A 12867-nucleotide genomic window follows, 5' to 3' on the forward strand; every position below is an offset into this window, starting at 1 on the left:
TCTTGAAGAGGGGGTGGGCCTAGTTATCGATTTTTTGAAATTTGGGGTTTTGAGCTAGTTCGGCCTGCAGTCTTCCGTACTATGCCGCCAGCTCAGGGCCGGATCAGTGGTCCTCGACAAGCCAGCTCAAAAAGTGTTCCGGCACGAGGAGAACGTCTAGGTGGTGTGATTGTGAGGTCACTGGTCCTGACCCGGGGATTTTATCAACGCACCCGACAATTGTCGGAACGTTGAGCGTCGTGCATCTTGGCATGCTAGTGATCTATGCTGGCAGCCATCAATCAGGCCAGAGAAAGATGCGGCAGCTTGCAGTAGTCTGGCGGTATACATGGATGGCTGGGGTCTGTCAGATTTTCGCGTCACAACCTCCACAACTCTGTCACATTTCGAGCCTTCGTAGGCTTCTCGAGACAGACCTCGAAAGCCGTTGCTAGTAGCCTCTGCATTGTCGGAGAAGGAGGACAAAAGCAACTACAGGGGCGCCCGAGGAATCACGGCCTCGCTTGAGTGGCCCATACCGGGAACGCTGTGTTCTGCACCTATGCCAGAAGTTCAACTCGTGTCACTCCTTTTCGCCCCTTCTCTCTCTCCACTCACTCGGGCGAACAGCAAACCCCTCCTTACCACCCTCTCCACTCTGCCGACCAAAAGCCATTACCCACACTGTTGGGTCGCTGGCATCCACATCATCCCAGCCTGGTGGCACGCCGCGGAAGGCGCCCGCGCTAAGATGCAGAATACAGCCTGGGAGACCGGGCTGCTCCTCCCCGGGCCCCCAAGCTGCGGGCTGAACCGCTTGGCCCCTCAGGTCATTGGTTCCACTCCCTCGGGAACCCTGCCTCATCTGCGTCGCGTCATATAACCTGCATTCGTTGTCTTCGGGCTTCTCGTCAAAAGGAGGCTTTTGGCAAAAGAAACGAGCTTATCCCGCCCCTGCTCCGTTGACCTGGAAGGCTCATTCCGCCCCTTTGGGTCGTGTGTGTGGGGAGGATGCCTTACCAGCCCGCCGTTGTGGGTGGGTAGATGGGCAGCATGCGTCGACACTGGAGAGTCTTGATCAGGGGGTATGCATGGGATCCCATGGACACAAAACCCCTTCCATTGTCTTGTTCTCTCGTGGTCTCTCTAGCAGTTCCCTGTTGGGTTGGTGACAGTCAAGGCGCAAACTATTCCTACGATGTCCGCCACAAAGCCCAACGAACCCAAGGTGCTTGAGCCGATCCCCTCGCCTATTATTGTCGAGAGTGACATGACAGCCACCTCATCAGCCTCATACTCAGAAGCAGGAAGGGCATGCTCGAACCCGGGCTCATGGACTTGCAACTATCCTTCCGCTTCAGCCGCTAAAGAAAGCAATGGCCCGAGGCAAGTTTGATATTCAAGCTCTCGACCTTGGCTCAACCAGGCTAACATAAGTCTTCAGCAGTCAACGACCCCTCGATTGTGCGATGTCCGAGTTCAAGAGGTCTAGTGCTCCGTCACCGGAGTCTGTGGTCGTAAGCGACGACGCAAGCAGCCAACTTAACCATTCCCTCGACGGACATTCGTCTTGTCCGCCCTCGTACCTACTCCAAACGTACTTGGACACACCTCATCGGTATGAAAGGCGATCGCTCGGGCTTACGGGACGTTCAAGCTCCGGGCCAACCGTCCCTGAGCAAACTGACTACACTCCAGCCGCCTTGCAGGCGGGTCTCGCTGGCCCCTTGGCACCACGAATGCTTCAACCACCAGTCCTCAGTGGCGAAGAAGGCCAGCTCTTCTACAGAGAGATGCCGTCCATTCCTCCTCTTGATATACCCTCAGAGGATCCTCCCTCCTCGCCAGGCTCCATTGCATTGACCCCGGACGAAGGTCATGAACAGCCAGTGATGCAAACCATACTTGAAGATCTCAGACGGTCCCTTGGCGATGCTGGCGTTGATTGCGAGAAAAAGAACATCTCAGAGCTCATGGCTGCCCACAGGCGAAACAGGTACGGCAGTCCTCAGTCTCTCCATGCTCCCCATGGCAATTTCGTTAACCAGATGGACGACATAGACGTGGCGAGAAACTTGAGCAGGCTAGAACTCTCAAGGTGAGAAAGAAGACCAGGAGATTCGGGGCCGCCAACGGGTCACCAAAAAAGTGAGACGGGTGCTATCAGAGCGTGTCGATGAGCAGAGTGAAGAGGCCTTCCAAGTGATATCCGCAGTCAATTGTTAGGGACGGGTTAACAATACATCTGAATTCTGGCCCTCCACGGCCCTTATGTACGTCCTCTCATAATCCCAAACCCCTCAACTAGGCCCCTGTCCCGTGGCTCCGCAGGTGCCTCCTGACAAATGCTCTGTATTATTGGCATATCCAAGATGAATATGCCATGACTGTCTAGTATAAGGTGACGCTATACTGGCGACGAATACGAGCTAGGCGCTGTCAACCAAGAACTAATCACAATCGAGGGTTAGTAGACATTGGCACCAAAATGGATATCAATGATGATGCAATACAAACGACCCTTACGAAGAAGCCCACGATCGACCCTGTTGTCTCCAATAACTACAGATCCTCCCGGCCCAGACCCCGTTTGTACTCTGTCAAAGCTCGTTCGCGAACATCTTTGTGCGCAACTATGGGCTCAGGATAGCCCTTTTTCTTCGCTTGCGGCCCTGCGCCGCGTCCATATGGATCGTGTATCGCCTTGCCCTTGACACCTGCTAGCTCTGGGACCCATTTGCGAATGTACTCGCCATCGGGATCGAACTTTTCGCTCTGTAGCAAAGGGTTAAAGATGCGAAAGTACGGCTGCGGGTCGACACCGACACTGGCGCTAAAGCCCCAGCCGCCGTTGTTGGATGCGAAATCACCATCCACCAGGTGCTCCATGAAGAACCGCTCACCCATGCGCCAGTCGATCAGGAGATCCTTACAGAGAAAGGATGCGACAATCATGCGGCAGCGGTTATGCATCCAGCCCACATGGATCATCTGACGCATGGCAGCGTCGACAATCGGGAAACCTGTCTTTCCCTCACACCAAGCCTTGAAATCATCCTTTTCATAAGACCATTCAATATTGGCGTATTCGGGTTTGAAAGGCTTGTTCATGCTGCTTGCAGGTTAGTTGACAGGCATGCTTTGTCAGGGTGGGAGCATCATCTCTCTTACCAGACATAGGGCCAGTGAACCAGAACATGCTTATAAAAATCCCGCCAGGCTACCTCGCTGATCCATGTTTGAATGCCGCCGTTTCCACCATCGAGTTTCTTTGTCTTGTTGCGGTCCCTTGCTGTCCTGACGCAAGTCCGGGAGCTGATGGTCCCGCTGGCAAGATGCATCGAGAGTGAAGAGGTACCGTTGTCGCCTGGGATATTGCGCCGATCTGCGTAAGAGCTGATGCTGCCGTCACAAAACTTGTCCAGCCGTTCGCGAGCTGCGTGCTCTCCAGCTGGGAAAAGTGCTCGGAAGCGCTTCTTCTCCTCAGCGCCGAGAGTCTTGTTCGGCACCTCCTCCGGGATTTCCGACGCGAATAGGTTGCCAAACCTTTCCTTTGCACTGCTGGGGTTCTTGTTCGGATGGTCAAATAGTTCCAACCGATCCGGGTTTTCGTGGACGTGGCGCATCCAAGATCGGTACCATGGGGTATATACGGCGTACTGCTTTCCGGTGCCAGTCTGCAATTGGCCTGGGGGCACAACACAGGTATCATGTACGGCTTCGAACGACATGCCCTTGTCAGCGAATTTGCGCACCAACTTGGCTTCCCTCCGTAGCTCGTCAACTTCGTACTCCATGTTGGCGAAGAGGTGTGTCGCTCCCCATTCTCCCATAAGTTCGACAACGCGATCAGAAATTTGTCTCCTCTTCTCAACAGTCTCAATGTGAAGCGGAATGTCCAGTTTAGCGAGGTCGTGTTTCAGGATTTCCAATGTTCGTAGCGTAAAGTCAACACGAATAGGAGCCGTCAGATGGGCCTCGAAATCCTGAGGACTGATAATGTACATGGCGATCAGAGGCACACCAGCGTCCTTGGCCCTCTCGCTCGCCAGGCGGAGCGACGTGTTGTCTGATAGCCTCAGATCCATCTTGAACCAGTGCACGACGGCAGCCCCCACCTTGACGCCCTTACGAGCCATGGATGTATCGGCCAGCGCAGAGGTGAGTTCTTCGATGGGCCTGGGAAGTTCGTTGTTGTTGTAGGCGCGGGCCCGATCATTGCTCATCTCGTGAGGGTAGTATTTCCGAAGAACAATGCCATGTTCTTCCGCGTCCTTGTAAAAGGGATGCGGCTCGCGCAAGGGATCTTTCGCTTTCTTTGACGCCGGCTGCACATCAGAGGTAACGGCTGAGGCGGACAGTTGGCGCTTCGCGCCGCGTTTGGGAGGCATGGCCACGAAGTGAATAGCTGGACCAGCTGTACAGCGTTTGATCTGGTGATGATGTTCACGGCACAGACGAGCTGATGCCGGTGGGCGCAGTGGACTTCTGTTCAATAGTGTTGGTACGGTTAATCGTAGTGGTAGACAAGAAGCAGGTGAGAAGAGTCGGGTCCAGAAGGCAGCGCAGGGCTTCGTCGTTCTCATAGTCTTTTGACCTCAGATTGAAATTTAGAGAGGGATGTGTTGCACATACACCAGGTGAGAAAGGTATTGAAGCACGGATGCGCGAGGCGCGCCGCGCTGCTGGGCGACCCAGCTGGCGCGATTCGCGATCGGACTCTCGATGTCTTGTGCGTCATGACGTTTCCTAGATCGGACAAGTGGGCGGGAGACGCACTAGGGACAATCGGATTACCCCTGTGAAATGCGAGCTTGTAGCGACAGTCGACAGGGGCCTGGAGAGTCCCCACAGCAGCTCCTCCTTCCGCAGCTTGGGGGGAAGGCTCCAAGCTCACCGTATCACGTGGTGATAAGCCGAATCTTTCAAGACTTGGGCTGCCTGGCAAGCCGCCAGACGTGACGCTCGCATCAGCGTGCGATCAACTGCCTCTTTGACGGCTTGCGCTGCAGCATTCAACCTAGCAAAGCTCCAAAACTATACACCATGGATCCGGCACGCAAGGCTATGTTACAATCTGGGCGCAGGTCTCCTCCTCGAAGAGATATTGCCTCGCCTCGGAATGACCCCAACACGCGCATCTCCAAGCCGACGAACCCGGCTCCCTCAGCCAGGTCGCGACAGAATAAGACGTCTTCCTCTGCGTATATGACCCAGGATGAGCAGGCTCGGAAGTTTGTCGCCGAAGAGGACAAGTTTGTCCTAAAACAGACCAAGAAAAAGGCCGACATTCGTGTTCGTGAAGGACGCGCCAAACCGATCGACCTCCTCGCCTACAATCTTCGCTTTGTTGATGATGATCGCGACTTGTTTGACGAGGACGAGGCAGACCTACACGTTGCCCTAACACCACCCGATGTCGTATTACAAGGCCTCGACGCATCTCAGCTGCGGGAACTCGAAGCCGATATCAAATCCTACCACACCCTCGAGACGAATGCGAGAAATCGTGAATACTGGCTGTCTTTACAGACCATCTGCTCTGAGCGCCGACAGAAACTCAAACCACAAGGTCCGGATGACAGGGTTGTCAGCACTGTGTCATCTGACGTCGACAAGATCCTAAGTCCCAAGACATACGAGCAACTGGAAGCCCTCGAAAAACAAGTGAAGGCCAAGCTACAATCCAACGAAGACATCGACAGGGATTACTGGGAACAGTTGCTGCGCAGTCTTCTAGTTTGGAAGGCAAAGGCGAAGCTGAAAAAAGTGTATGAGGCGGTCAAGGAGAGCCGGGCTGCCGTGCTGAACGCGCGCCACCCAGACAAAGCACATCCCTCATCGGATGTTGTTCCAGGCCTCGGCGGCGCGTCCTCTATCGCTCGCACCTCCACTGGAGCCGAATCGTCCTCGAGGTTCGACACAAAGGCTCCAGTCAAATCAATAATCCCAAGCGGCGCCCCGCCCGGAACGACTCGCTTTGCACAAGTGGAGAATGAAGACTTCTCTCAGGCCACAAAGGCCCTTTATGAACGCGAAGTCGCTCGCGGCGTTGGCGAGGACGAAGAGGTGTTCGCGGCAGAGGAGGCTGTTACTTCAACAGCGAAGCCCCAATGGGCAGACAAGCACCGGCCACGAAAACCACGATATTTCAATCGCGTTCAAATGGGATACGAGTGGAACAAGTATAACCAAACACATTATGACCACGATAATCCACCTCCCAAGGTCGTCCAAGGATACAAGTTCAACATTTTTTATCCGGAGCTTATCGACAAGACAAAGGCACCAACATTCAAGATTATTCGAGAACATGGTCGCAGGAGGGGAGAGTCGTTTGCTCCGGCCGGAGAAGAAGACACATGTCTCATTCGTTTCATCGCCGGACCGCCATACGAGGACATTGCATTCCGTATAGTCGATCGTGAATGGGACTATAGCGCGAAAAAGGATAGGGGCTTCAAGAGCTCCTTTGACAAGGTAAGCCAGACCTGCTGTCGTTTTGCTTCGTTGGCCGTGGTTGTTTCTACTCCTCCTCCGCGAAGTCATCTACGTAGCAGTCTGTCCTTGCTGTGCAAGGCACTCGTATACTCCCGCTCGTCTAGGCATACTTCGAAGCAAGTTGGGCTCAACCGCCCACTCGCGCGTCTCTCCACTTCTACCGCTGATCTTTGTTTTTCCTTATCACCCCCCACCCCGTTTCGTAGCATGACGATGCTGATTCGACACACCTACAGGGCATCCTTCAACTACACTTCCAGTTCAAAAAGGTAAGCGCCATGTGCTCATCTTCCCTGCACCATTATGGAACTGACAGATCATTTCAGATCTATTATCGAAAGTAGTCTCGTGCAGTAACGCCCTCTTCGAGTCGACCCCTACCATGTCCGCAGCATCCAATATAACAGAGGCCGGCCAAGGAACCTGGTATGTGGGTTCAGCCGTCGCCATTGTTTGAGGGTGGGTAGGGGGAACGACAGCGCCGAAAGCCATCAGCAGTCCATGGCGTGGCAACCAATGTCACGGCCGACCACCCGCGACGAATCCGGAAATGGCAGGCCGACGACAATGTGGCGCACAAACGACCTGCTGGCTAAAAATGCACGCATACGGGCTGTCATATATCGTGTGGCGCCCCAAACATGGAGTCCGTAGACCCCATCGCTCGAAACTGTGCCACCTCGCCAGGTTTGACGAAAGGGAGAGGAAAGAGGACAGAGAAGGAAGCTGAGTGTGAGGTGTCTTGGAAAGGGGGCAGTTCCTCTCGCTTCCCCTGACATTTTGACAGCGGCACATCCATCTTCGCCCCTCGCAGGGTTTGTGCGCCGTTCCTGTCTTATCAGGCCAGTGCTGGCCATCTTCGTGCACATCCTGGGCGTTGGTAGGCCATCTGGCACCAATACAAAGAAGTACATGATGCCATGCCGTGTGCTGTCCCCTCAATTAGAACTGGATTTGCTCAGCCAGACGATGCGAACCGGGATTCTTGCTACGTCGGCTGCTCCTGAACGAACTGCAACCACCTGCCCCCACGGGCGACTCTGTACTATCAGTCTTGTGTGCTATTCACAAGACGCATGGAAGCCCCTTTCGCCCTTACAACACAACACTAATACGTCTGGGAGCATAGAGTTCACAAGCTTGCCCCCAATCCATTCCTTAAGATGCGACGACGTGTACCTGCGGAGCTGTGTACAAGAGTCTTCTAGAAGTTTTTCGACGCTCAATCATGTGTACCGGGCAACGGGTTATTGCGGATGCCTCGCCATCTCACCGCCTAAATAAGGCTACGCGCAGGAAATGGAGCAAGTCGCTGTCAGTGCAACATCCCAGGAGCTTCATCTGGAGGAGAAATATGGTTGGCTTGTGTTGGCGAAAGGGTTGGCCATGCGCGTATCCGACGAAGCCTTCTTCCATCACAGATCCAGAGCTGACCGCCGCCCGGCCACATCTGGGCGTGACATGGCCGTTGTTAAAGGCAGGTCCTGTCCTGCCACGCTATGCAGAGCTGTAGGCCGGGATGACAGGGCATTGTCCCCTGCGTGCAACGTCTTCGCTGATGGCCGATGTGACAAGCAAGCCATTGTGGGAATCGTCCTCCCGTCTTCCTGTCACGGACCTTGGGGATTGCTCCACTGCCGGTATTCATGTGTAGGACGTCCCCGGCTCGGTATTCTACGTGCTTTCTTCGTGGGGGTGCTTGTTGGGGGTTTGTGTATGCAATGACTCCCGTCTTGCCCTTCGCGTTCACGGAGTAGACGGGTCCTCTTGATGGTGGTATTACAAGATTCATTCAGACGCAACTGTGGCAGCTCATCACGCGACTCGCGGAACATTACGCACGCGTCAGCATCGCCTCTTGAGATGCCTGGTGATTACATGACCGCCTCGCCTTCCAAAGTCTAGATTTCTAGTCTCTTCAGTCATCCAGGATGCCTGGCCAGGGCTCAGTCCATTTGCATCGCCCAGAATGATCTGGTGACCTTGGTAAGTTGGGGAGAAGGGGGGGGGGGGGGCGTCTGACCCCGCCACCTGGAAAACAATGCCACTGTACTGTCATCTGTTGTCTGTTTGTATCTTACGTGCCTGTGGCCCCCCTCCCCCTCACCGTCCCCCAGTCTGAGCTTTGATACCTGCATGTGACTGGGCCGGGGGGGTGTGCTGTATAACCCACGCGGCAAAGGAGGAAACATGAGTGCATGCAACCCATGTAAACATGCACATGGCAAAGCACACACGCATACATACACATACGGGATTGTTGGCGCATAATGCATAAAACACGCATGAAGAGGACGTCGTGAAGGTGAAGGCTGACGGAATCTTGGGCTGAGCTAGAAGATAGTGTGTACTCCTACCCACACATTGTGGTCAAGATTAAGCCATGGAGCTCTCTTCACCGTTCGAACAGACACCCCTGCCGCCTGTCCAACGACCGACTACGCTCCTACTGGTCATTGCTTTGGCATGGTACTTGCTCCAACGACCGGATGTACACCCATGCCCGGAGTCCTTGAACCACTAATTATTCCTGTTCTGGATTCTTGTCCAAAGACGGTGTGGCTGCGTATTTCATGAAAACAGCTAGCGCTCTTGTGACAGGGTCCCTGTTGTCTCTCGCTCTCCTTACCCAACGTTTAATAAGGCCGTCTTGTAGAACGATCATAGCTACCTGGGAAATTCTGAATGCTCTGCTCTTTGAACCCTCATCCCTCGTTCCTCGTCATACATTAGTAACACTCCATGACCATTCTACCTGTCCTTGTCCCATTCTTGACGGCATCTTGTCTGTTACTTCAGCATTCACACCCCTAGCATCGCAAATACATTTGCAGACTCATTACCAAGAAAGCCTTCGGGTCCGCCAATATCAGTCTTTGCCTGAAGCTATATCCTCAAGACAGACGACGATTGTTATGAGATTACCCATGGGAACACACATCCCAGACAGCTTGCCCGCCTTTGCCAAAAAGTACGAAGACAGGCCCTTCCTATCTAGCACAACGCAATCGCCTTCCTGTTCAAACCTGGACGGTGACGAGCTCTTACCGAACCCCTCATACTACACCTCGCCTGTCATGAGGAAGGAACTCTCCTCTTTTATTCAAGGCCGTTACTCCTGGTATGCGAACAGCCAGCGTTCTTTTGACGGCCGAGAAGACGCGGAGCAATATGCTTCTTCGTCTTCTAGAAGATGGCATCCAAACACCCCGCCGGTGTCCAACGCGGAATTCGAAAATTGTCCCTACAATTACACTGACTACGAGGCCATGTCGACAAATTACACCTCGTCTCCAGTCGTGGTGTCCCCACGAGGTTGGTCTGCCGCCTCTGATCAATCGGACTGGAATTCCCCCATCGAACAGTCTCGCCATCAGGCGCTCTCGAACGATGGCCGGCCTCTTCATAGCCCCTTGTCCTGCGATCTCCCTGAGATTTCTGACGTGAACATTGCGCTCAACTACCCGCGCTATTACCATGAGTTCGAATCAGAACCCCCCGACTTGATTCGAAAGCCTCACCCAGCGCCCGTGCTCTCAGATACGCCGCCTCATAGCAGCATACCAGGCGCCGACGTCAACCCATCAAACATATTCTCATCTATGAGGGACCAGTCATGCGCGAAAGAAGGATCCCAATTCATTATTCCTGGGCAAGCTCCCTCTGCAACAGCAAACTCGCGGGCCATGGACGCCTCGAAAAATGGCGAGCCTTATGCTAGGCTGATCTATCGAGCCTTCATGAGTGTCCCTAGTCATGCCATGACTCTGCAGGAGATATACGAGTGGTTTCGCGTGAACACTGACAAGGCGAACAGCCCCGGGAAAGATGGATGGAAGAACAGTATCCGCCATAACCTCAGCATGAACCACGTGAGTATTCTTCCTTGTTAAAGCAGAACCGAAGTATCCAGGGCTGACTAGTTCGTCTTCTTTCAAGGCCTTTGTGAGGAGGGAAAAGATTCAAGACACGGAATTAGGAGCAGGTGGTCCTCTCCCCATCCCTCAGCCCGCAGGCGACGCGAGAAAATCGACAGAATGGGTGCTCGAAGATTGGGCTCTCCGCGATGGTGTGCAGAGCACCACAAGGTACCGGCCCAAAGGCAGTCATTCGTTGAAAAGAGGACGGCATAGCTCTCTCTCTCACAATGTCACATACCACGCCAACCCCAAGCACCCCCATCTCTCAAGGCCCGGTCGAGCGGTATCTGGAGAGAAGGGGGGGTTCGCAACCAGCAGGGGGAGACGCAAGGCTCGACATGAAGCGCCGCCCACGAGTGCAGGCGTGATCTCTCAACAAATGAACATGCTCGATCTGCAGATGGGCACGAATTCGGGCCAGGCCCCATATCGGTTCTCACAGCATCACCAGCACCAGCAGCTGCCTCTTGCGTCCGAGCAAGTCGTCATGTACGAGCAAGCATACTCCAATCAACCGCCTCCGCACGGCGAGGCTGGGCTCGCTTCGCCCTTGGACCCTGAGGGTGTACCGGCTGGTCTGGACTTCGGGCTGCCCGGTCCCAATACGGTTGCTTCTGTCGGCTCGCTCCAACAACCGGATGCGTACGACTTTCCACAGTACAGCCTCAGCGATGTAGGGTGTGTGTATCCCGCGAGTCGTTTTTCTGAGGGTGGAAACACGCTTTACATTTGGGGTCAGGGCAGCTATCAGACGCCCAGCGGCAATTGCAGTCCTGCCACGCCATGATATATTGCCTGATCTTCTTTTTTCTCGAATGCTTTCAAACTAGCCAGCTGGTCTTCTCAAGCACACCTGGATGTCGGCCGAGAGTCTGGAAATCGGGTAGGAGAGTGGTATCTTGAGTAGTTACGGCGATTTCGACATGTGTGCAGTGTAAGGATGGACCTCCCACGCTCAGATTTCTCTGGCCATTTCGCCATGGAGGTCTCCTGTCGCATACTGTGTGACGTACGGAATTATGTTCTAGCTCGCACACGAATGCAACATCGACGCCGGGGTTTCTCTCCGTCTCTGTCCCGGGACTGCGAGCTTTGTTGCGGTGGTACAGAAGCGGTTAGCGCTGTGACTGTTTCCCTCTCATGCACATCCTAGCCTTCCGTCACATTGATAGGAATAAAGGCGTGTGGGGGCGAAGGTGTACAGATTCAGGAGGTTCAAGTGAGCAATAGTTGGTGTGGCAGCACAGAAAAGCAGCTGGGCAGCACAGCCAGTGAACTGGACCACTAGGGCGCACCAATATGGGGGATGAAGTTAGGTACGCTGTAAAAGTCGTACTGGGAGGTTGACAGCTGCACAGATAATTCTCGGAGAATAAGGCCGACGAGTGAGCACGTTGATTAAGGAGAAAAGAGGGGGGTAGGGGGTCCGGAGCCAACCTTGAGCCTGTCAACGACAAATCTTGCCTGTTCTTTAGCAGTGAGCTGTCGCGGGGTTCATCGGTGCCGAAGCGATGTGTGATCACGACAGGGCAAGGGGTTAGCGCGTAGCCTGTCCCACATAGCCAATTCAAGGGCGAGAAAGCCAGCCATGCCAGTCGCGGCCATTTTTTCATACATGTACAACCGTTGGTTGGTTATTCATCCTTCTAAAACAGGGCTGGCTCGTCACAGTCGATCTGTCTAGAGGTGTGACAGGGGGTGGCGCGTACCAACGACGGGACACTCGGAAGATGTGGGATGCTCGGCCGGTGTACTGAGCTCTCGTCTTGCTTGGATGTCGTCTATGCACCGATCATTCAAACACACGCAAAAAGAAAGAGAGAGAAACTAGAACAGCATTTTTTACAGTTTTTTTCTCTTCATCTGTTCGTAAGCAGCGAGAAGGATAATTAGTCTCATTCTGAGCCATCAAAAATGGGACGGCGGGGTGTCTAGCCGACCAGAGGTGGATTTCGATCGCGCCTCAAAGCTTCAGCCCTTGATCACTTCAGCCCTTGAAGCTTTTGCTCTGGCGTTGGCGTTGGCCATGATGGCAATTGTGATTACATGTTGGTAGATGCTACTGATGAGGACAGGGGGCGATTATCTCACAGGTAACCTCGATTGGATACCGAGTACGTGGGACCGCGCTATACCGCACTGAGCTTAGAGAACTGGTGATGGATGCGTGGATGCTAAATCCCTCTGATCTGGGGGTTGTGTGCCACGCCTCTTCCACTTCTTGCCCTGCCGGCTTCAATCCGTAGGCTTACAGGTCATGATCACAGGCTCATACCATCTTGGTCATAAGGAAATCGAGGGTCTTCGGGAAGACAAAAGCACTCGATCCGAGACAGTTGGTGTTTATCTTGCTCTCTCCCATAAGCCTTGGGCATAATTGTCCAGATAAATATGGTAAAAAACATGATGGCTTGAACATGACGCGACTATGAAGAAGCCCAGTGGTTCCGGCTCGTTTGACATTGGA

General features: G+C 53.9%; 3 protein-coding genes across 3 annotated transcripts; 2 read left to right on the plus strand and 1 right to left on the minus strand.

Moving 5' to 3' along the window:
* Window positions 1-2541: 2541 nt before the first annotated feature.
* Window positions 2542-4370, minus strand: D7B24_003693 (uncharacterized protein; the record flags this gene model as incomplete). Its single annotated transcript, XM_028637880.1, has 2 exons — window positions 2542-3091; window positions 3151-4370. The coding sequence occupies 2 exons, from the start codon at window positions 4368-4370 to the stop codon at window positions 2542-2544; spliced, it is 1770 nt and encodes a 589-aa protein (XP_028490571.1).
* A 655-nt stretch (window positions 4371-5025) lies between these two features.
* On the plus strand, window positions 5026-6824 carry D7B24_003694 (uncharacterized protein; the record flags this gene model as incomplete). The annotated part of the gene is made up of 3 exons (XM_028637881.1): window positions 5026-6459; window positions 6717-6749; window positions 6807-6824. The coding sequence occupies 3 exons, from the start codon at window positions 5026-5028 to the stop codon at window positions 6822-6824; spliced, it is 1485 nt and encodes a 494-aa protein (XP_028490572.1).
* A 2733-nt stretch (window positions 6825-9557) lies between these two features.
* D7B24_003695 (uncharacterized protein) lies at window positions 9558-11187 on the plus strand (the record flags this gene model as incomplete). The annotated part of the gene is made up of 3 exons (XM_028637882.1): window positions 9558-10352; window positions 10420-10549; window positions 10763-11187. 3 exons carry the CDS (start codon window positions 9558-9560, stop codon window positions 11185-11187), a joined length of 1350 nt encoding a protein of 449 aa, XP_028490573.1.
* Between the last annotated feature and the right edge of the window lie 1680 nt (window positions 11188-12867).

The sequence above is a fragment of the Verticillium nonalfalfae genome (assembly GCF_003724135.2).
Source record: "Verticillium nonalfalfae strain VnAa140/NRRL 66861 chromosome Unknown scaffold_204, whole genome shotgun sequence".
In the NCBI taxonomy this organism is placed as follows: Eukaryota; Fungi; Ascomycota; class Sordariomycetes; order Glomerellales; family Plectosphaerellaceae; genus Verticillium; species Verticillium nonalfalfae.